Genomic DNA, 22,117 nt, shown 5'->3' with positions numbered 1-22,117 from the left:
TTTTACCATTTTTTATTATTATTATTATTAATAACAATGTCTTAGATTGCACTTTCTTAAAAAATATCTCTTCACAACTTTGATAACTGAAAAACTTGAAGAAACTCAGGAATGCCAGGTAAGAGAAGTGAAGTGCACGCTTTTCTCAGATATAAACAACGAGCAGAATGAGCAGAGTTTGGAAGATGGCAGCTGTGGACTCCTCAACAGAGAGAGGACACAACCAAGAGAGCGTCGGCTGGGCTTTCACACTGGTTAAAATTGGTTGAAAATGCCTTTTAAAAAAGTGGCTGCGTGTTACCAACTTGCCTGTTTTAGGGGATGAGGTATGGCATGGGAGATGAGTCCTAATTCTTCCCTTCAAGCTCCTCCATCGAAACACCTCCTTTAAACATCCTTCACCTCCACACTTCTTTAGAAAAACTATCTTTACTGTGGGAAAAACAGCGTTGTCGCCTTCTGCTCCATGCTCCAAATAAAAAACTACATTTCCCAAAAAAAAACTGTCATAAAATTGTGTCATAAAAAAAACAATACAGCACACTCACTCATGGAAAACAGGGTTCACCAAACAAGGTTGAACCACTTTGTTGACATTTAGGAAGAATTAAAAACCACACCGATAAACGCGTGTAGGACGACGCGCACATGCACACGCGCACACACGCGCACACATACACACACTATCACCTTGTCTTTGCTCTTATCACTGCAAATGGAAATTCTCAAATGGCAACTTCAGGCCAAGTCTCACAGCACTGCACCAAAGTCCCTCGACGCCACAATATCACTGAGCAACAACAAAAAGAATGGAACAAAACAAAAGGAAGATGCGTGTTAAAAAATTGTTTTCTGAAAACAATAAAAAACTAAAATAAATAAAATTGGAGTCACTTCAGTGAAACTCTGTTCGAAACAGGTAATCACACACCGGTCCGGGAGACTGAAAACTTCATCACTCATTGTCATAAAGTGAATATTAGCAACTCAAGAAAAGAAAAGTAAAAAATAACTACAGGTTGCTCAACATGACATATCATAACTGCACTACAACAACAAAAACATCTCTTAGCCCATGCCATATGGTGGCCAACCAACCTGGAAGACGATTAATCGGTAAAAAAGCGCTAACAAATCCCTCTGATACCGGCAACACTGAAGTTTCTTCAATCAACAAAATCCATGTGTTTCTTTGTCTTACTTTGGTCAGTGAGTAGAGGAACTGCAGTGGTCAGAGAGAGAGAGAGAGAGAGAGAGAGAGAGAGAGAGAGAGAGAGAGAGAGAGAGAGAGAGAGAGAGAGAGAGAGAGAGAGAGAGAGAGAGAGAGAGAGAGGGGAAGGCGTGTTTTTGTAGAACGTAAAAAAACAACGGCACAACCAACCCTCCTTTCACGATTGTATCATGGTTGGATTCCAACACCAAACAAAAAGTATGGAGTCGTCAGACGCCACTTGTCAGGCTCGACAGGAGCGCTGCTAGGTTAAGTGGGTCCCAACATCATCCCCCCCCCAATATGGGAGGTTTACAGGGAGGAGGAGGAGGAGGAGGAGGGGGGGGGGGGGAAAGATAGCAGGGAAGGGACGGAGGGCTCAGGGAGAAAACAATGTTCCCACCAGCAGCCCTTAAGGCTCCAGTTCAGTCTCCTCAGCATGTTTCTGCATGTGCATCAGCATGCCCTGCAACACACAGAGAGACATCCTCTAAATCAAGCTCGAAAACCTATACCTTGCCTATATTTATTTCTTCATTTATTTTGAACTTCTGAATGAATTCATATTTTTGATACTAAAAACATATCAATGGGTATTTTGGGTAAAATAATGAAATATTCAAGAAATTATAATGTAAAATTGATATGAATATATGAGAAATAAATTTAAAAAAGTATTTTGTAAGATAATTGGTAAGTAAAGTTAAATATTTGGAAGTTTGATAATTCAGTAACAATGTTTTAGGGAGAAGGGGTGGGATCCCACTCCTTTTTGGACATGTCCAAAAAAAAAAAAAAGAAGGAAAAAAAGTTTTGTTTTGTTATGACATATCTATGTTTGCATACATATCTATGTTATCTATATTTTTATTTTCTGTATGACCTGATTTTCTGTTTTCTTTTACATGTTTGAAATACATTTCAAAGAAATAAAATAGGGACTGCAGAGGAAAATTAGCCTGTATGACTAAATCTGGCACATTTACATGTTGGACTCTGTACTCATGTTGATTAATGTGCGTTGTCCCTTTTAAATAAAAAAAAAAAAAAAAAAAAAAGATATGTACTCCTATGTACTAAAAAGACAATTTAATGGGGATTTTTTTTTTTTTTTACCTGCTTGGAGCTGTTGCGTCCACAGATAAACTCTTCACAGTTTTTCCAGCGGCATTTCAGCGTCTGGGAGCTGGCACCGGTGTGGTCGTTGATCAGGTGCTGCTGCAGATGCTCCATCATCCCGAACACCAGCGAACAGCCGTGCCACTGTCAACACAAGACACCGTTCATCACTGATAACCAGGGAACCCTCCTAGGGGGTCTGCAGATCGGAGAGGCTCAACAGGATCAGCTCTCCTTCCCTGCTGCTTGGTTTACAACGCAGTGCAGTTATTAGGCAAGACTGTAAGAGGTGACAACGGGTCCCAAGTAGACAGTGCTTCCTTTTAGAGGGTCTCGAGCATGAAAGGTTGGGAACCAGCGCACTGCAGGAATGCCTACACTGACACACTAGGGTTTTTTCCCCCTACCATTATAGGTGTTTGGTGTTTTAAGCCCCCAACGTCGTCTTCCAGGCAGCGTTGCCTGGAAGGCACTAGGATTAGGCAATGGTTAGGTGCCTTGAAGTCGACGTTGGGGGCTTAAAACACCATCGAGCACCATTATAAGTCTTAGGTGCAGCACCCGAGTCGTGTTTGTCAGTACCTAAGCTGAATGAATGTAAAAAGCGCCAAAAACTTTGAAAAAAAACAAAAACTAAAAGACTTTTCTCGGGTCTAATGATTGTAGTTGGACTTCTTTAGCAAGTTTTGTCTTTAAGCTTTTTAAGAGTTAATTATTTATTATCTGCTCTAGCTTTTCAAAAGTTTTAGACACAGGTATGGTGTTAATAATGGTCCAAAATTATGTGGAATTGCATATTTGTTTTTATTGAAAAACATCACATTTTCTTGAGGAAAGGCCCTTAAACCCCTCCACCTAAGTCTTCGATGAACCATGGGAAAACACTGCACGTTATGAAGAAAGTCCACATTAAAACTTGTTTAATACTGTTATAAACACAAGACGGCTGCTGGTGCTCCCTTGCTTTTTATTATTAGTATTATTTTAAGATACTTGTGCATCACTGGACAAAGACATACTTCATGTCAACATTTTCCACGACTGTGATAATGGCGTTTGGTGGCAGCAGAAATGTTTTAAAATCTAAACACAGGGTTTGATGTTAAGTCCCTCAGAAAGAGGCACATGCCATCTGAATTATCTTGATTTCTACTATTATAGTAGCCTAAATACACCAAAATGAAATCCAGCTACATGGCATCTTACATCTCTCATTAATCTCTCATGACTAGGGCTGCAACTAACGATTATTTTCATTGTCCGTCAAATATTTTCCCGATTAACTGGTTAGTTGTTTGGTCTCTAAAATGGTCAGAAATATGGTGAAAAATATGGCTCAGTGTTTCCCAAAGCCCAAGATGATGTCCTGAAATGTCTTGTTTTGTCCACAACTCACAGATATTCAGTTTAAGAAGAAACTAGAAAAATTAAGAAGCTGGAAGAGTTGACGATTAATTTTATAGTTGACAACTAAATCGATTAATCTTTGCAGATCTACTCTTGATCCCCAAATGTCCCCTCTGGGCTCTGCTCCCCGTCCCCCGTCTTACCCAGCAGCGGTAGTTCTGCATCAGGTTCAGCTTGACGGCCTGCACGCTGCCGTCGTAACAGCCGGTGTAGATCTGAAACACAAAATGAACACAAATAGTTGAGATCAGATCGTGAAGCTTATGTCTTCTAAAACTTGTATACATGTATCGCAGGTTAAAAAAATATATCAGCTGGTTATAATTTTCTTTTCTTTTTTAAAGATTACTTTTTTGGGGCATTTCTGCCTTCAATGGATAGGACAGCTGGGGGGGGGAGACATGCAGGAAACCGTCACAGGTCGGACTGGAACTCTGGACCTTTTGCGTCAAAGAATAAACCTCTACACACGTGCGCCCGCTCTACCAACCGAGCTAACCCAGCCAATCAGCTGGTTATAATTTAATTTAAACGCATTTTAATGCAAAAACAGGTGACAGTTCATAACTGTAAACATTCTCCTCATGTCTGAGAGCCAATCAGATGAGTTTATTCCTTAATGGGCTACGGTTAGGCTCGATGATGTTATAATAGGTGCTATTAAGGCTTTTCCTTGTATAAATTCACAGTTTTCCAAGCATATAGCGCCAAGAAAAAGCAGGTCTCTCACCATGTTCTTGTGGATAGCCATGCACATCACCATGTCCTTGTGTCCAGCATAGACCTGCAGCTGGTCGTGAGACTGTGGAGACAAGAACAGGTTTAAATCCTTTCAGATTTTCAAGAAAACGTGATGAAAAGGCGTTCACACCCACATGTAAATGAGCAAACTGCTCGGTAGGTAAAGACATATTGTTTAGGGATTCAGACCTGTAGATCGTAGACGCGGACCAGTTTGTCCAGACAGGCGGTCACCATCACCTTCCCCAGGACGGACACCACGGTGACAGCGTGACTGTGGCCCTTATAGACCCGCACCAGCTCTCCTGTCTGTACAAGTGGCACAGAAAACAAAGTGTGATGTACGTACAGTATATTAAAAAAGTTCTCAAACATTGTTAATTGTAATTCAACTGCTTCTCCTCAGTTTTGATAAAATTGCAACATCAAATCCTTATGTATTAAGAGATAAACAGGATAACTCACGTGGATGTTGTGTGCGTAGACACATTGATCACTGGATCCACTAAATACCAGGTCATTGACCACCTGAGAGGGAGAAACAATGAGGAATTAAACCCAATCTAAAAAAACCAACTCAATCCTCAGCTCCCATACATTTTAAAATAGGGCTGCACAATTAATCGCAATTTTATCAAAATCGCAATATGGACTACAATATTTGTCAAAGGCAAAATATGTGTCAAACCATTCTGAATGAAGTATTGTGGTGCTGCAGATCCGTCTCATCCTACAAACCCTATCCTACAGACTAAAGAAAACATCTTTGTTTGTTACAGATCCTCGCAAAAATCACACTATAATCATTTTTAATTTTAATATTTTAATATTGTTCAATGAAAATAACAATAACAATACAATAAGGATGATTTCCTCCAATATCGTGAATCATATCGCAATCGCAATATCAGTCAAGATAATCGCAATGAGATATTTTCCTCATATCGTGCAGCCCTATTTTAAAACACAAGATAGTCGAGACATGACATAGGAACAGATTCTCAATTATTTTCACTGATAATACACTGATTTTCACACAATGTTGGCATCGCTGATGGAATTATGAGTTATAAGTCGTTTACCTTCCTGTTTTTCAAATGCTTACATGGACATGAGTTTTGATACCTTCATGCAGAGCACAGTTTTGATGTGTCCGTCCAGTGTGCGCAGCAGCAGGCCGTTCTTGGCGTCCCTCACGCTGATGGTGCTGTCGTAGGAGCCGACCAGCAGGATCCTCCGGGCTCCCTCCTGCGACGAGGCCAGACAGCTCACGGCTCGCGGCCCGTGGCACTCAAACACATCCATCTGCTTGTTTGTCTACGCAAAATAATTGCAAAATAGAAATGAAAGCATCTTAATAGAGGTCGTCCCTTGTTTCTGCCTTGCCTTTCCTTTCCAAAGCTAGCTGACACGAGTAAATACATTTTCTGACACAATGCATTTCAAATTAGTTTTCTTTCCCACTTGTGGCAAAGAGGTAAATGTGTAAAATTGACATTTCAAGACAGCTTATGACTTGACTCATACAACGTACTGCAGCAAACTGTTTGCTGCTCTCTACCTGGACAACTGATGGTTCTTGGGAACGCTTTTATTATTGATTTAACGACAGATTATTTTTTATCGCTGGGTCTTAAAATGTCATGAGATAGTGAAAGAAATGCCCAAAGTGACATCATAAAACAGTTCAAAACCAAAAGGTATTCAGTTTACGACCACATAAGAAAAGGAAAGCCGCAACTCCTCACATTTTAGAAGCTGTAATCATGAATTGTCTGGCATTTATATTTGAAAAAATAGTAATAGTCGTTGCAGCCCTAGTTCATATCCAAAATACTGAAAGGAAAAGGTTGAAAGGTGAGTTGAGCTATTTCTGTCCCCTGAACATTTTCTATTTCAGTTTTTCTAATTTATCACGTTTTGTGGGCGGAGAAGTCAATAGCTATAACATTTTTAATTCTGAATGACACTGTATGTCACGGGTTTAAAGGCTAACTGCTACAAGTACTTGGAACTTAGTCAAGAGATTTGGTATTAGTTATTTAAAAAAAGGCACATCAATGAACGCGACCCGTTACCGGATAAGCGGAAGAAGATGGATGGATGGATGGACATCAATGAACAACTTGAGGAAAGGAGATGAATACATTTCCAAATAGTGTGTTTATCATCAGCACCTCCTCTGGGAGCCTGGAATAACCGCCTTACATTTACAGTAATATAATGGGTACACTGAATTTCTCACCTTGAGGTTAAAGGTCACCACTGTGCCGTTTGCCAGACCAGCAAACAAAATCTTCCATCGACTGTGGAGGCAGAGGACTCGGTCTGACAGAGAGAACTGCTGCTCCAGTTCTCGCGTCTGTAGACGTCAAACAACATCAAGTGAACTGACTCAACTTGTGCTTTGAAGCACTGAACTGCAACAGTCTAAGAAAAGGATATGATTAAAGGTGAACACATAACAAAATATGGTCCCAATTATACATATAAAAGTAGAGTGAAGAATAACACCTTAATGACACTCTTCTTCTATTTCCAATGATGTACAGTAACAAAGAAATGTGCTTCATAAATATGGCTATACAATTCACAGTCAATAAAAAGAGCCCAAATCAACAACACAAACGACACAATAAAGACAAACGTGAATAACAATAAAAGAAATGTTCAGGAAATAAAAAATAAAAAAACTGTCCCGTTAATAATCAACGCATTACTCAAAAAATCCTATAATGTGCATCCGACCAGATCAAACAGAGGAGGACTAATTCATTCATTGAGATAATGGATAATCAATTATTACTGTGATTAAACGCTAAAAAGAAGACATGTGTTTTTACCTTGAGACTGTAGCAGCAGATGGTCTGGTCACTGGAACCAGAATAAAGGCGATGATGCAGGCTGGGAGCCGCCGACACCAACAGGCTGCTCACTTTGGAGCTGTGACCCTCAAACACACCGACACATTTATGACTCTGCAACAAGAACAACAAAAGATACAAGTTTGTTTTCGTTGTTGCATTCGCAGAAAATAGGAAATAACACAGTTGCGGGTCCAACAAAAGGCCTGACTTCCTGGCGACACCCACCACCAGGTCGAAGGCTTTGACAGTCCGGTCTCCGGAGCACGTGTACAGCAGCCCGTTGTAGATCTGCATGGCGTTCACCGCCTCCTGGTGGCCCTCGAACACACCCTCAGTGGGCAAATCATCCTCGCCGTGGTCAGAGAACGCATCTGGGAAACACACAAAATTACATACAGGAGCACAAAGATAAAGAGCATTTTGTAAAAATGTATATTACTTAAAATGCCTTAATTTCACTTTGACTTTCACTCACAAAATACTTCTTATTATATTCATAGCTTAAATGACAACAACAAATTCATAGGATCATAGAGTTGACGAATACAAATAAACTCTCTCCAGGTTGTAATATGTTTTCAACACAGAAAGAAATCAATTTCCAAAACTGAAATATAATATTATGTCATGTTGGTCATCAAAGTACCTGGTTTAGCAAATGTCCTCTAAAACATGTCCTACCAAGAATGTTCCAAGTGTAGTTTCTTATGTCTTTCTCTGGATGGACATTTAAATGATGCTTCAGGTTAAATATACACATTCTTAGAAAGTTGGGTCCATTCATCACTGCACTTATTATGCTCATACTGCGTCACTGAAAGTCAACTAACAGCTCTATGAATATCTTTCCCATAAAAAGTAATTTGGGCACTCAGAGAGTCTATTTTAACCTAGTCAAGATGGATGACACTTGTAATTCTGGCTGCTTAGAACAGTGGTTCCCAACCTGGGGTCCGGGGACCCCTCAGGGGGGCGGCAAAGATCAGAGGGGGTGCGCAAGTCTTTATATGGTTTGAGGTTGAGGTAAAAAAAAAAATATTTGCACATGTTAAACAAATTATGATAATACACTATAATATATAATGTGTACAAAAGTCTGTATAAAAACTATATATTTTTGTTCTCACTTAAAATTGTAGGCAGGCTACTTAGTAGGCCAAACCTCCGGGACCTCTTAACCTGGGACCTTGCTGTCATCAGGTCAGCTGCTAGCTGCTATCATCCTCGTTTTTCCTGCCGCCACGGCATCACTATTTTATGAATGAAACATAGCGGAGAAACGTAAAAGTGCTGATAACTCCTCTGTATCAAAAAAGAAAGTAAGGCTCTATCTCGAGAGTTACCTCAACTTCGGTTTTGGAGGGGGGGGCTCAGTTTTTCTTAGACATAAGAAGGGGGGGCGCCAAGGAAAAAAGGTTGGGAACCACTGGCTTAGAAGATGGTATGATTTTATGTTTGGTTATGTATTCAAACATCAAGACTACCAGCGGGTGGTGTGTTACCATCACTGCAAAATAAGGAAAAGCAAACTTATTTACTAAAAAAAAATAAAATAAAATACTATTACTCTGTTTATAATAAACCTGGTCACAGTGTTGAGGTGAGAAATCCGTGTTTGAACTTCTCTCTACAGCTCTCTTATTTTTAAATTCTTGACAGAATTATTTATGTCACTTTTATTGTGATCAAACAAGAGCAATACTATTAATGTCTTCCAGGAGAGACTTTCGTCACTTTCCATATATTTACACCATATTGCATCTCCCCCCTCTCTACGACGGCTGGGTTTTCACTCCGCATGTCGTATGAACTTGTTCTGCTGGAGCACAACCCGACCCCTATAACATGAACAACTCTCCAGACGTAAACATACCTGATGAGGTCTTCGTTATCGTAGGCAACGTGACGGGAAACGGCATGTCACTGTGGGGCGAAAAGGTGGAAATGATGAGTGATTTTATCTTAGTTTAGTCTGTGAATAACATAATCTGTGATTAGACTCCACACAAAAGATCATAACTGGTCTTTAGGAACAGCACAAGACAAATAAAAGCAGTGAGGTTCTGGCAGGACACTCTTGAAAAAAGGATTTTTAATCTCAAGGAGTCTTTTCCCGGTTAAATAAAGGTAAAATAAATTTTAAAAAGATATCTTTTTTTGCAACTATTTGTCACTTTTATTGACATTTTCACTCCCACTTTATTATCATTGTAAATGTAAAACTGGTACAACAAACATTGACAAAACAATGTCAACTAAAGGTCCACTTATTTGCTTGTTCTGGAGCTTTTGAGCACATCCCACAGTCCTCATCAGCAGATGGAGTTTGCTTAGTGGCCGTGGAACTGCAGATGTTCAGACTTTCCACTTTGTGATAAAGTTGAAAGCTCCAGAACAAGCGAGTAAGTGGACCTTGAGTTGAGATTGTTTTGTCAGCGGCTGTTTCCAAAAGTCAAGAATGGGTCTTACCTCTCAGAGGATCGACACACATCCATGTCACTGGTGGAGGTGACCTCGTTGCAGGCCAGGCTCTGCGGCTCGGGTCTGGAGGAGTCTGGGAGCTGGGCTGGAGGAAAAGCTGGAACCAGGGCGGCCATGTGGGGCTGCTGACCGGCTGCGATGACCTCCATGCTTTCTTCAGAATCCAAGCTCAGTGTAAGTTCGGCACGGGCTACCTTGGGAAGCTCCACCATGTGTTTGGGGGATTTGGGGTCTTCTTTCTGAATATTGATGGTCGGAAACAGCCGTCTAGAGGCTTCCTCAACACCCTCCATGTTCATGTCGCCCTCTCTATCTTCTGAAGGGAGAGTGGAGGTGCTGACCTGGGAGCTTCTCCTGCGTGGTCGAAGCCACCTCGGCCTCAAGGTCTCTCCATCTATCTCGGTGTCACTGCTCTCGGGCTGCTCCGTCCCCTGGGCCTTCTTCAACACCTTCCTCTTCTTCAGCTTCCTTACACGCTTTCCGCTCCTCAGTTCAGATGGAGAGGCAGGCAGATTGAGGATGGAGGGGGGCTCAAAGGACTGTGTGGCTGCACAGTCAATAACACTCCCCTCCTCGGAGCCCCTCCTGCTGGCCAAGACGAGCTTTATGGGAGTTTTGGAGTCAGGCAAAGAAGTAAGAGAGTTTTGAGTTGCCTGTATGGACTTTTCCATTGTCTCAACCAATCCTGACAAGCTCTCCTTGCAGTCTGCAGGCTCGGCAAAGTTGTCCCAATTGTGTTCTGTGTTAGTTTGGTACAGCTCCGGCGTTCTTTCAGAAGATGGCTGGAAATGAAGGGTGGGGTCTGCAAGAGTTTCAGATGCACATTGATCAGTACACTGCAAAAGTAACTGACATGAACAGGACTTTTTTTTTTTTGCATTTTCTCCATTGTTCCTTGAGTTAACACACATGTAAAGAATCTGGGAGGTAAATCTCATGATTGTCTATTGCTATGTGTAATACATTTAAATTTTGGGACTAGGTCGTCTTGGCAGAGGTATATGTTTTTAAGGGTAAAGCCCCACAGGATTGTGGGTCTTTAAACAAAGTATATAAAATAAAAAATAAAAAAATCAGCAACATATCTTTGAGGTCTAACGTGCTGAATGCATTTACTTTCTCATAAAACATTGTTTGAATATTTTAGAGTCAGCAATGTTTACATCCATGTTTTCTAGATAACAGTCTTCTTTTTTCCTAGTTTTTTTACCAGCACACTGCTACGTTTCTTGAAATATAACTGCCACGTACTGTCCATTGCTGGTGCATGAAAACATGGGCAGAAAGGTACTGTATGACGTTACCTGGCGGAGAGGCTGCAGCAGGAGCGCCAGGCAGCTCGGGAGTGGTGCTGTGAGCACAGTGGGTTATATTGTCCACAGGGTCCAGCTCTGAGCTGACATGGACAGGAGACAGAGGCTCCTGTTTGATAACTAAAGGCATAAAGGGAAGGCTGGAGGAGGGAGGGGAGGCACGCTCGGCAGGAGGACCAGGACTGGGGGGGGCAGCAGAGTCAGAGGAGAGCAGAATGGAGGAGGGCATGTGTGGCTCAGCGTCTACTGAATCCATCTTTTCTTCTTTCAGTTTGACCTGAGGTGCTTCCTCCAAACTACCTGTATAAAACAAATAGCACAAGAAAACGGTTTATTTCAGTATTTCAAGAGCTTAAAATGTGATGTACTATGTGTGTGCTATGTCAACTCCAATGATAACTATTTGTGTTATGGTCAAATACTTCTAATATGCTGTGGTTTCTATAGTTTGTTATAGTAGTAGTAACCTCTAACGCAGTCAATGGCAGGAAAAGTCACCATTTACTAAAACATTTTCATGTGCTTCATACTAAGACATGTCCTCCTTACCTTGCATTCCTTTCAGTAACTCGATGCGCTTGTTTCTCAGTGTGCTCATCTCTCCAGTCATCTAAGTCAGAAATCATACAATGCGCGTTAGTAGGTAATATATAGTATAATATCTTGATTACGGACTTAGGAACATGACGAAACTTGCACTAAAATTAAGAAAATAAAAGTAAGAAAAATAAGGGCCAGTGACTATATATGAATACATGTATTTACCAAATACTACCACTACCATACTTTCATCCAGTCTTACCCACACACGCCCTAATAAAAGGTTACATATGTAATCATGGTTCTCTGAGAAAAGAGGCTCTCTCTCCACCCAGCTACAATGTACACACAGGTACCATTAAAGACTCAGCAAACTGTGGACATCTGCTTCAAATGTACTGGCCCCAAAAACTAGGCAACTCTCCAGGAGAGAAACAGCCTCTCTGTCTTACACTCACATACACATACACAGCAACCTGCTCTCAAATCAAAATGAAAAGTGAAAAGTGCTTTTATGACATCCACAACTCAAAAGATGGCGACTTCTTTTCACCTGCTGTTTAACCACCATGAGACGCTGCACCTCTATGTAGGCGGCCTCCAGCGCAGCCCGGGCCTGGATCAGGCTGGTGTCCACAGTCTGCAGGGAGCGACTCAGCTCTTCCTCCCGCAGAGACACAGCCAGCAGCTGGTCGATCTGTAAACGCTCTGCACAGAGGTGCCAAAAGTATACTTGTGAACCATCGGTAACATGTCGTCTTGGTTATCTTAAAATGGATTTAGATTGAAGCTGTGAAATCATTCCACCAGAGTCATTAAGTTACATTAGCAGAGATAATATACTACAGAGAAAACCATACATTTTACTCTCAAAAAGTGAAACAATACAGTACATACGTGACCTCATTAATGCAACAGAACTCGTAGACACTAACCTTTTTTGGATTTGACTTTCCTTCTTTTGTTATTGTGTTTCAAGGAAGACGTCTCTGCACTTGGAACGTCCTACAAAAGGAGAAACAATTGATATCGTCTTTTTTTATTGCATGCATTACTCCTCCTTTCAAAACCTTGCGCATACATTACCCACAATGCAACTCGACCACTGACAGTTTGGTAGGATATTTAGATGTTATGCTCGTGACGGCTAATGTGGCCTCGAGCCTCTTGCCTCAAGCAGAGATGAGGAGCGGGCTACTGAGGTCTCACCTCTTCCTAACTCCACAGCACCAGATTTGTTTTCATTTTCAAACTTGTAGTATTTATCAGACTTTACACAGCTCCCTCAATATACAACTTTTTTTTTTACACAGTAGTACTCCCCACACACCTTTAGACATCAATGTGTAAAATCGGTGGAGTTCCCCTTTTAACGCCGTTTCCTTCACTCACCCCAGCAGCTCTTCGTCTTTTTCCTGTTCCCTGGCTGTCGTACAGCTCCGTCCCCGAACTGCTGTCGCCGAGCACTGAATCAGACCGCTGGAGGGCCTTCACTGTCGCAGACGTTAGCTTGTCTGGCTGCTTCTGTGCTAGAGCCTCAAACTGGCCGAGCATCTGCTCCACCTCTTGCTGACGTTGATTGTCTTTGTTCCCTTGAGCGAATATGGGATTGGGAGAAACGGAGGATCCCTGCTGCTCTGAGCTGTGGGCTTCTCTTTGTGCCGTCTCCTTTGACATGAGGGATGTAAACAGGGAGTGAGAGGAGGCAGGGGCGATGCTGCTCTCGGATAAGGAGCGCTTTCGGGAGGCAGAGTTGTCCATCATAGACTCCCACTGGAAACCCTCTAGCAGGGGAATGTCCTCTTCCTCCTGGCTCTGGTCCTCCTGCTCTATCGGCACCATTTCTATCCCAAACCTGGAGGACAGACAGGACATAACATGAGCTTGAAGTAGCTGAAATCAAAAACAACGTCACAAGAATGTATCAAACTCGAAATGTAAGATTAAACATTCACCTCGGCATGCCTTTGCCTTTGTCTTGCTTCTTCCTGACCTCCTGATACACCTGTTCCCAGTTCACATTGCGTCGAGACCCGGAGGAGCTGATGAGCTGCCGCACAGTTGGTTTGAGCCCCGAGTCCTTTTCTGTGTCACTTCGCCGCGACTCGCTCAGGTTTCGCACCCGTCTGGCAATGTTCAGGTTGGGCTCATGGCCACCTGTTTTACTCTTGGTGCTGATGTGTTTGGTCAGGTCACGTTTCAAGACGGGAGGCAGGTCAAGTTTGGACAGACTCGATGCGTTTGACCCTGAGCCTGTCTGAGCTTCACCACTTCTGGAGGTGTCACTCTCTGAGCTCTGCCCGGCCTCAACAGCCTGCATGGCTTCACCTGGGGCCGCTGGGCATGTTTCCTTCTCCACTCTCCTCCTGTTCTCCTCGTCTTCCCGGCTGGAGGCTGCAGGCTCGGAGCTCTCCGTGGTAGAAGTGCTGACTTGCAATGATTGGAGAAACTGGCTGCTGTCTGAAGATTGCAGTGAAGGCTTTTCCAGCCTGGCTGAGTCAGGCAGATTTGTTTTAGCTGCATTCTGCCTGTTTTCTTTGTTCATGCCAATCTGACTCTGTACATGATCCCTCTGCTGCTCCTCCACGATGTGCAGGGTCATTTCCATCCTGTTGTTTCTAGAGCTATCCAAAGAGCCCCTCTTTTCTAACACAATCTGTCTGGCTTTCTTGAATGTTTCTGGGAGCTGCCGTTCTTGCCTTGACAGAAGGGGCCCAACAGCTGGAGCCTGTGAACTGAATCCACTCGGCTTTGCGGTTGATTTTAATTGTGCGTGCGCTTGACTTGAGGCCGTGCTTTGTTGAGCTCCACCGTTGAGACCAGGAAGTGAGGACATCTTCCAATCTTTATGTAGCAATGGCTTAATTGCCTTCTGATTTGAGGGACCAGATGCGGCGTTCTGGGGGGCGTCTGTCTGAGCACTGCTGCTTCTACTGCCGCTGCTACTCCTTTCTCTAGTTTTGGTTTTGGGGTTGGTTTTATGCCTCCCTTTCTCCTCCATACTTTGTCCACTCGAGGTCAACTGCCCCGGTTTCTGTTTAGGTCGGGACTGTCTGTTAAAAGCACTGGTTTCCTGCGCCTTATCCTGTTTCTGGGGTTTGGGGACTTTGGGGTACTTCTCTGATGAGTTTGGGTTGGTATCCTTATGGGGTAAGGATTCAAAACCCTTTGTGACAGGATAGGGCGACCAGCGGCAGGCTTTGTCCAGCTTTGGATTGCTACCAAAGGTCTTAGAGCTCTTACTGCTGCTCTGGTCAGGTTCTGCTGTCTGCACCTCTCCATTCTGAAGCCCATCACAGTGCTGACCCCCCAGGCCATTGCCTGTATTTTGAAACTGGTTAAGAGCCTGGCCAAAAAAACAGGGTGGAGGGGGATACAGAGGAACAGGCCCTAAAAGGCTCAGGGGCCGGCTCTTTTGATGGTTCTGGACAATGTTGTTTCGACCATAGACCCCGTTACTGCTGCCTCCATTGCTGAGCCAAGGCAGTCGACTTCGTTGATTGCCAGAAAATGCACCATGATCCCACTGCTTGTTGCCCAAACCTTCCTGGCTATGGAAGCTTCCACCACCAAACTCCCCAGATCCAAACTTCTGAAGATTGGGAGGCTCCTGAGCATGCCAGGTGGCACTCTTTCCCTGTTTACTGTGCTGCCAGGGTTGTGCGTCTGCATTGCCATTATATTGGTTGCTCCTGTACCAAGTTCTGTGGTGAGTGGATCCACCAAAACCCTGCGATTGATGGTTTAAGGCATACTGCAGCCGGTAGTGCTCCTTAGCTTCTTTTAACCTCTGATTCATCTCCTCCTTTTTCCTTCGAGCCTCTTCTTCTTTTGCAAGCTTTGCAGCAGCGGCCTCCTTTTCTTTTCTACAGACAAAAGACAGATATCAATATATATATATATATATATATATATATATATATATATATATATATATATATATATATATATATTACGAATTAATTCATTTTCTACTTGTTTGCAGGCCCACGACTTTATTGTTTCTATTAACTCTCACTGTGCTCAACAGCCAGCTGTTTTTCATTAATGAACGGACAGATGTGTATATATCAACTTAAAAGGTGATATAACATGTATTAATCATTTTTGTTCAGAGCTTGTTACTGCTGGCCCCAAGTGACTAAAAATGAGTTAAGGCAGGTTAAAGGTTCCTTTGCTGCAATGCTTGCAGCAACTGCATTTCAGATACACTGGAAATTGTTTAATAAGACTTAAAAACTGGCCTACTGTTGCCAGGTGTCAAGGATTAGTTCACAGTGTGACCTACAGTACTGACCGCAGAGGGAAAAGATCTGGCACATGACCGGCTGACAGCTGAATGCTTTTGCCTTCAACAGTCCTGACACATAACCCACTTTCTCAACTGCTCCAGACATTTTCCTATTTTTTTTTTTTGTGCGTCAAGCCAAAAATAGCATATTTGTAGCCTTGTGTTTGGTGTTGGAGTGAAGGGTTTTTGGTAGTGTTTTGCCAAACTTGTGTCTGAACTTTGTGTGTGCAGTCATGCTTTTATTTTAGGCTGCAGTCTTGACATACGACTCCAGCAGCAGCTCCACGTCAAGCAGCAGTTAAATCAGGCCTGTGAGCACCACTGAGCTAAAATGTGCCTATACATGGAGTATGTACACACATACGACAAACTCGCGAGCTATCACTTACATTTACATTTGTGGTTAAATCATCAACAACATTTTAACAAACATAGATCAGTGTTCCTATTGCAATGGAAATATTTCCCGCTGCTGAGTTTTACAAACTGCAATATTTCTTATGGGTGCTGGACTTCTGATTACTTGCCATGTTGACAAATATGAAATATGTTTTGTTATACAAAAAAAACTGTAATTTCTCATATTGGCAATACAAACAATTTAATTAACAGTTTATTATAAGCATTAAAAAGAAAATGTATTTGACAAAATGCATGTTTCATTGATAAATAAGCATTAGACAACTTTTTATTTTGTCCAAAAAACTACTTTTTGAGTTTTGAGTTTGAGTTTGAGTTGAGTCTAGATTTTTTTTTTTTTTGACTATTATTCTCCCAGCTGCAATGATAGCATGACTGTCTTACCTGATCTGTTCTTTTCTCTTCTCGATCAGGTCCACCAACGCCTGGTCGAAGTAGTCCTCTTCACGGTCGTTCCCAGCATACTTTTGTTCTGCGGCCTCCACATTCTGCTTGTGCGTTGGACTGGAAATGTGGCTGGCATAATCGGTCAGGCTCACCACCGTTACCTTGCACACTCTGCACTCGTGTCCGCAGTCCCTGGGGAGGGAAGGCGAGAGCGGGCGATCAATCGTTCCTTCAGGCATTGTCCTGATCTAGTCTGATTTGTTTTTATGTGCCTGCAGAGCCTGCGACGACGTACTCCGGCTCTACTTTCTGTTACTTAAAGTCAAAATAAAATCAGGAGAGGAGAATACTCAACAATCCTTAAAAGATAACTTGTCCGAATTCTCTATCTGTCACAGATCAGGAGGTAGCTAACTTGTAATTTTCTCTTGTTAAAAAAAAAGTTAAAATCTTTTTCGTCCTGATCTTGTTTTTCTTCTTTCTTCTTCAGCAGGCCATGGGTGGCAGGGCGAGGGCAGGAGGAGCAGCCAGGCTGGATCCAGGCAGCATGCTAATCTAGCTGTTTATGTCCAGCCACCACAAGCAGCCATGCAGCACAGCACTGGGTCGCGTGGAGGGGAGAGAGGCACAGTGCCCTCAGCCTAGTGCTCTTTCATGATGGTGTCCGCTGCACTCTGAGACTCTACACAAGGCAATGTCTGTATTTGACCTCCCACTCTCTGAGAGCATGGACCCACCCCCCTTTCAGGCCAGCACGTGTTATTAGAACAGGCCTGAGCATCCTGCTGACCAATCCCAAGCAAAGCCTGCGTAACTGGAGCCTTGTGCAGCTGCTCATAACCGCCACTTCAAAACCTCTCCCAAGTATGTCATCCTGTAATTCAGATCCGGGGCAGTGACTTTGCTGGCTCCTTCTCGATTTCTTTGTCAAATCTGTGTCATGGCATGCTGCCATTTTCTGACGGGCAGTTGGCAAACTCTTTATCAGTAAGATAGGGTTACTTTTATTTATTTGACAGGTTATTTCTCAGCTGCAGCGGTGGGAGAAATGCAACCTGAATTAGTAATGATGAATTCCTAAGCATGGACCTCACATATAGAGCTGTATCAAGCTGTAGTTAAAGTTAAGCTTCAGCCACCCCATTCCTCGACAGACAGAAATCTAAATCACCATGCACTCTTGTAAAACTATAACTTTTCTTTTATAATTCCTTGCACATGCTGCATACTGTTCGTATCATTTTTTTTTCTCCAAATGTACCTTACCATCACATTTGAAAAGATGGCATCTTTGCATATCTTTGCACACTGTTTCCCACTGTTTCAATGTTTTGAAATCCCAGTTACTTAGCAACAACTCAGGTCCTTAATCAGTATTTGGTCCACTTCAGATACGTCGCTCTCAGCGACAGGCCACATACTTTTTACTAATCTACATGGGAGTCACAAGATAGCCAGTTGCCTTCTATCGCTCTTGCCTGTTGTTCCGGAGAGAGATTGTGTCTAAATATATTTGCCATGGTTGAGACAGCTGCCCATATATCCACTTGCCCGATAACTGTGATGAACACGTGCCTTTGTGCCCACGCGCCTCATGACCCAAATACATTTGGACAAAACTCTTGAAACAAATGCAAACCTTTTGCATTGACGCTACTAATTCATTTAAAAAGTGTGTATTGAATAAAATCATAGTCCAAATTATGATAGTAAAATATGTCCTAGATCTTATTCTAAATATTATTTGAGAAACAAAACATTTCTATTTAACTAATTTCTGCAAAAAAAAAAACCTATGTGTCAGAGTGATGATATATAATTACATAATAGCTGTGCATTTTGTTTATTGTTGGAGAAACTGAACAACAACTCACCGGCCTTTGAGCTTCTCCAGCTCCCGATGGTGGAGCATACTTCTCATGTGCTCATCCATCTCCTGCAGATAGACATGAAATAGACATTTCTTTTAGGCATCCGTAAGTTTCCTGCAAGCCTTGTTTACTTAAGCGGTAGATAACAGGTTATTGTGTAATGTAGTGCAGTGCATTTGGTGATTTTTTATTTTTCAGATATTTGTCTGATATAATTGTCCTTCATCTTAAGATAAACAAACCATGAAAACATCCAATTGAAGTGAAAAAATGAAGTGTCACACAAATGAAAACAGGGCTGTCTGTATGAAATGATTATCTTTAGACAGCAATTGACGAGTGCAAAGGGTATCTATAAATAAGTGTAATAAACCTACATAAAAGTACATAAACAAATCCTAACAAAATTATTATACAATATTGGTCAACCCCTTAGTATTCATTTTGTCAAACAACTCATGTAACTCCAGTGTTAATGTAGCCTGAGCTCCTGAATGGCTCAAATCCTACAGTACTCAAGCTTGAGGGGGAATTACCTGCTTGGAGACGTGGACTGTTTCACAGAGGATGCACTTTCTGTCTCTCGCCATCTTGAACACAGGTGGGAATCAGCCCATTACTGTCATTAGAGAGAATGTAACAAAGGAAAAAGGACCCGTCAATCACAGCTTACAAAAGGACAAAGCAACAACGTTCTGTAAAAACATTCTGAATTATAAATATGATATAGTTGGTGTGGTGACTGTGGTTCAACCTTAGTTGGATATTGTGGTTATCAAAAATAATTCTGAGCTCTCAGCAATTCAGACTCATCAAACCAACACAGTGGAGGATCATTTTCTCTGAAGAACCACACCTAACTATTCAACAACATGCCTCTGTACCACAGTCAGAATGTCAGCAGAGTTCAACCTGGACCCTGGTCTAATTCCAGTCTGCTGATAGAGCAGCTCTGTGGCCAGGAGGCAGCATCAGAGCTATGTCTGGACTTGTTGAACGTTCACAAACAGGGTGGGAAACTAACACCACCCATGGGTCAAAGGCTAGGGAAGACACCCCTGTGGCTTATAAAACGACGATGCAAGGATGTACATGCACCAAAGTTATTGGTTCAAAATTAAGTAAAATCAATTAATGAAGAGAAAAGAAAGATGCACATTGAAAGTCCAGTAATTGAATTAGCCTATCTATACAGTGTTTTGGCCACATATGCCTTCTTCAAGCAACAATCTCATTGGCAGTTAGAGGACATAATGCCATTTAATTATACTTTTTCTCACTCAAATGTGTCTGGTAGCAAAGACAAATGTAATACTAGAACAAGCTGGCACTCTAACCTTCCTACAGCCAACATTTGACAAGGCTCTGATGGGGGTATTGATTAGCTATTGACAGAAAAAGGAGGTGCAACACTTGACCTGTTAGAAAAATGATCAATTCCTAAATGCTATTACAAGAGCTTTCATTGGTTAGAAAAACACAAATCTCAGGAATCTTGTACATAATTGTGTACAACGATTAAGCCTGGTTTTGGGGTCTCTTTGACCTAAAGAAAGCTAACCTGACCCAAACATTATGCTTCTTTTTCAACATGGGTTTTTCTTCTTATAATTCAAGGAAGTGCTTTGTTTTCAGCTGTCTATGCACAGCTCTCTTACCTTTACCATATCGGGTGATTAATCAGTCAATCAGCAGCTGTTTAATATAGAATGTCTAATAAAGACCATGAGTGAGGTCTGGAGATTCCATCGTCCTGTATGACATTATGACATGTCTCACAATACCTCCATCACCATTTATCTTCACTCCCCAAGCACCACAGGGCAGCTATTTATAATATCAGTATGATCCATGGGTCATATTCCCTCTCAGCCACTCAATCTCTAGGGGGGGGAGCAAGCAAGGACAGTGAAAGACACCAAATTACTCCGATATTAACTACTGATGCACCTGTTGTATAACAATAATCAATACACAGATGTTTGATTCGTGTTGGGATTAATTCACCACAGAGCTTTCTTCTGCAAACACCATGCACATACTGAAAAGGGCAAGTTGTCTTTTAAGTTAGACAGAGAGTTGAGAAATCTCCACAAAATGGCTCTAAGCTAATTAGCAAAAAGAGAAACGAAAAGCACAACGCACTTTAACAACAGTGGTAAGTGTTAAACTAGCTAGCTTGCCAACAGCTGGCTAACTTGGTGCAGGACTTTATCATCACAAGTCGCATTAGCTACATCTGGAGTTTCGATAACAATTACATCTGACGTTATAATGCAAGCAAAGTTAACGTTAGTCCGTTGCAACAACTCTAACTTTACAGTTGCATAACAGTTAAAAAAAACGACCTTATAACTAACTTGGTCGGCTAGCAAAAAAGCATTGTATGTTGTTAGCCTAGCTGTAGTTAACAGTTCTTAGAGTGCATATATTCGTGTCTCCATAATAATTAGATTGAAATGCAAACAAGATCAGCAGATCAACGAACTATGACTTCTAACAAAATTAACTTGAACTGTAAAGTAAGAGTAAGAGCTACAGTTAACGTTAGCAAGCTAACAACAGCATGCTAGCTAGCCAGCGACACAAACGTTACACCAGTTAATGTAACGTTAGTCAATGATTTACTACATTATAAAAGCGTGAGGGAATACAGCTAAGACATACAGTTGTTATACATTGTAAATACTGAGACATGACTGTTGACTACCTTTATACTATCCAAATGTGTGTGGGGCTACTGCATGTTCTCATCCACCGCTGAAGCTAACAACAACATCCTCCTCCTCCTCCTCCCCGCCCCCAATAGAACTACGGCAAGCTAGAGGCGTTCAAGGACATCGCTGTCCTGGAAAACTAAAAGGTTTATTCAGGTTTTATTTTCTTACACAAGTAACGCAGGGCAGTAGAGAATTGTAATTTTGGAGCAGTTTTTGATGACAATCCTCATTTATATGCCCTTGAAAAAAAGACTTACGCCAACATTTATCGTTACTGTAGTGAAGTACAATACTGCAGTTTAAAAAATACTGTTACAAGTAAAAGTACTGCATTCAAACTTTTACTCAAGAAAAGCACAAAAGTATGAGCATTAAAATATACCAAAAGTAAAATTACTCATTATGTGGCATGGCCCATTTCAGATATTTAATGTTTATAATTGAATTATAATTATTGATGCATTAATGTGTACTTTACTAGTACTTTAAGTTTGCAGCTGGTAAAGGTGAGGTTAATTTTATATACTAAACTGCTGGGTAGCTTAACCTGTTATAATACATCATTATTTATTAGTTGATTTATTATTTATATTTTATCCTGTATAAATAAAGGCCTAAAATGCCCCAACAATAATATAGGTTGTAAAAAATAATAATAAAGCTCACTTCTACAGGTAAGAAAGAGTCACATTATTGATCTATCTATCTATACTTTGTCAAATTCTGCAGCTTCAGGCAGCATGTACGTTA

At 41.7% G+C, this 22,117-nt stretch overlaps 1 protein-coding gene and 1 long non-coding RNA gene across 3 annotated transcripts; one reads left to right on the top strand and one right to left on the bottom strand.

Moving 5' to 3' along the window:
* The first annotated feature begins 99 nt into the window (after positions 1 to 99).
* LOC116057699 lies at positions 100 to 19,507 on the top strand. Its single transcript, XR_004106873.1, has 3 exons — positions 100 to 233; positions 1,486 to 1,488; positions 19,496 to 19,507. It is a non-coding gene; the product is annotated as an uncharacterized LOC116057699 (long non-coding RNA).
* znf106a (zinc finger protein 106a) lies at positions 1,383 to 21,462 on the bottom strand. Of its 2 annotated transcripts, XM_031310278.2 has the most exons (22): positions 21,358 to 21,461; positions 19,184 to 19,266; positions 18,651 to 18,712; positions 16,774 to 16,968; positions 13,634 to 15,544; positions 13,071 to 13,533; positions 12,614 to 12,683; positions 12,232 to 12,386; positions 11,688 to 11,748; positions 11,130 to 11,438; positions 9,814 to 10,627; positions 9,218 to 9,267; positions 7,570 to 7,715; positions 7,321 to 7,455; positions 6,723 to 6,839; positions 5,603 to 5,794; positions 4,943 to 5,005; positions 4,667 to 4,786; positions 4,467 to 4,538; positions 3,880 to 3,951; positions 2,327 to 2,473; positions 1,383 to 1,676 (listed from the first exon to the last, which is right to left on the bottom strand). In XM_031310278.2, exons 2-22 carry the CDS (start codon positions 19,235 to 19,237, stop codon positions 1,623 to 1,625), a joined length of 5,262 nt encoding a protein of 1,753 aa, XP_031166138.2. In that variant the 5' UTR covers positions 19,238 to 19,266; positions 21,358 to 21,461; the 3' UTR covers positions 1,383 to 1,622. The 2 variants fall into 2 exon arrangements, 1 of the variants encoding a protein (XP_031166138.2); XR_004895792.1 differs by lacking the exon at positions 1,383 to 1,676 and having other exon boundaries at positions 2,364 to 2,473; positions 5,583 to 5,794; positions 21,358 to 21,462.
* Between the last annotated feature and the right edge of the window lie 655 nt (positions 21,463 to 22,117).

Source organism: Sander lucioperca, chromosome 18 (genome assembly GCF_008315115.2).
Source record: "Sander lucioperca isolate FBNREF2018 chromosome 18, SLUC_FBN_1.2, whole genome shotgun sequence".
Taxonomy (NCBI): domain Eukaryota; kingdom Metazoa; phylum Chordata; class Actinopteri; order Perciformes; family Percidae; genus Sander; species Sander lucioperca.
This window is presented reverse-complemented; position numbering and strand designations above follow the sequence as displayed.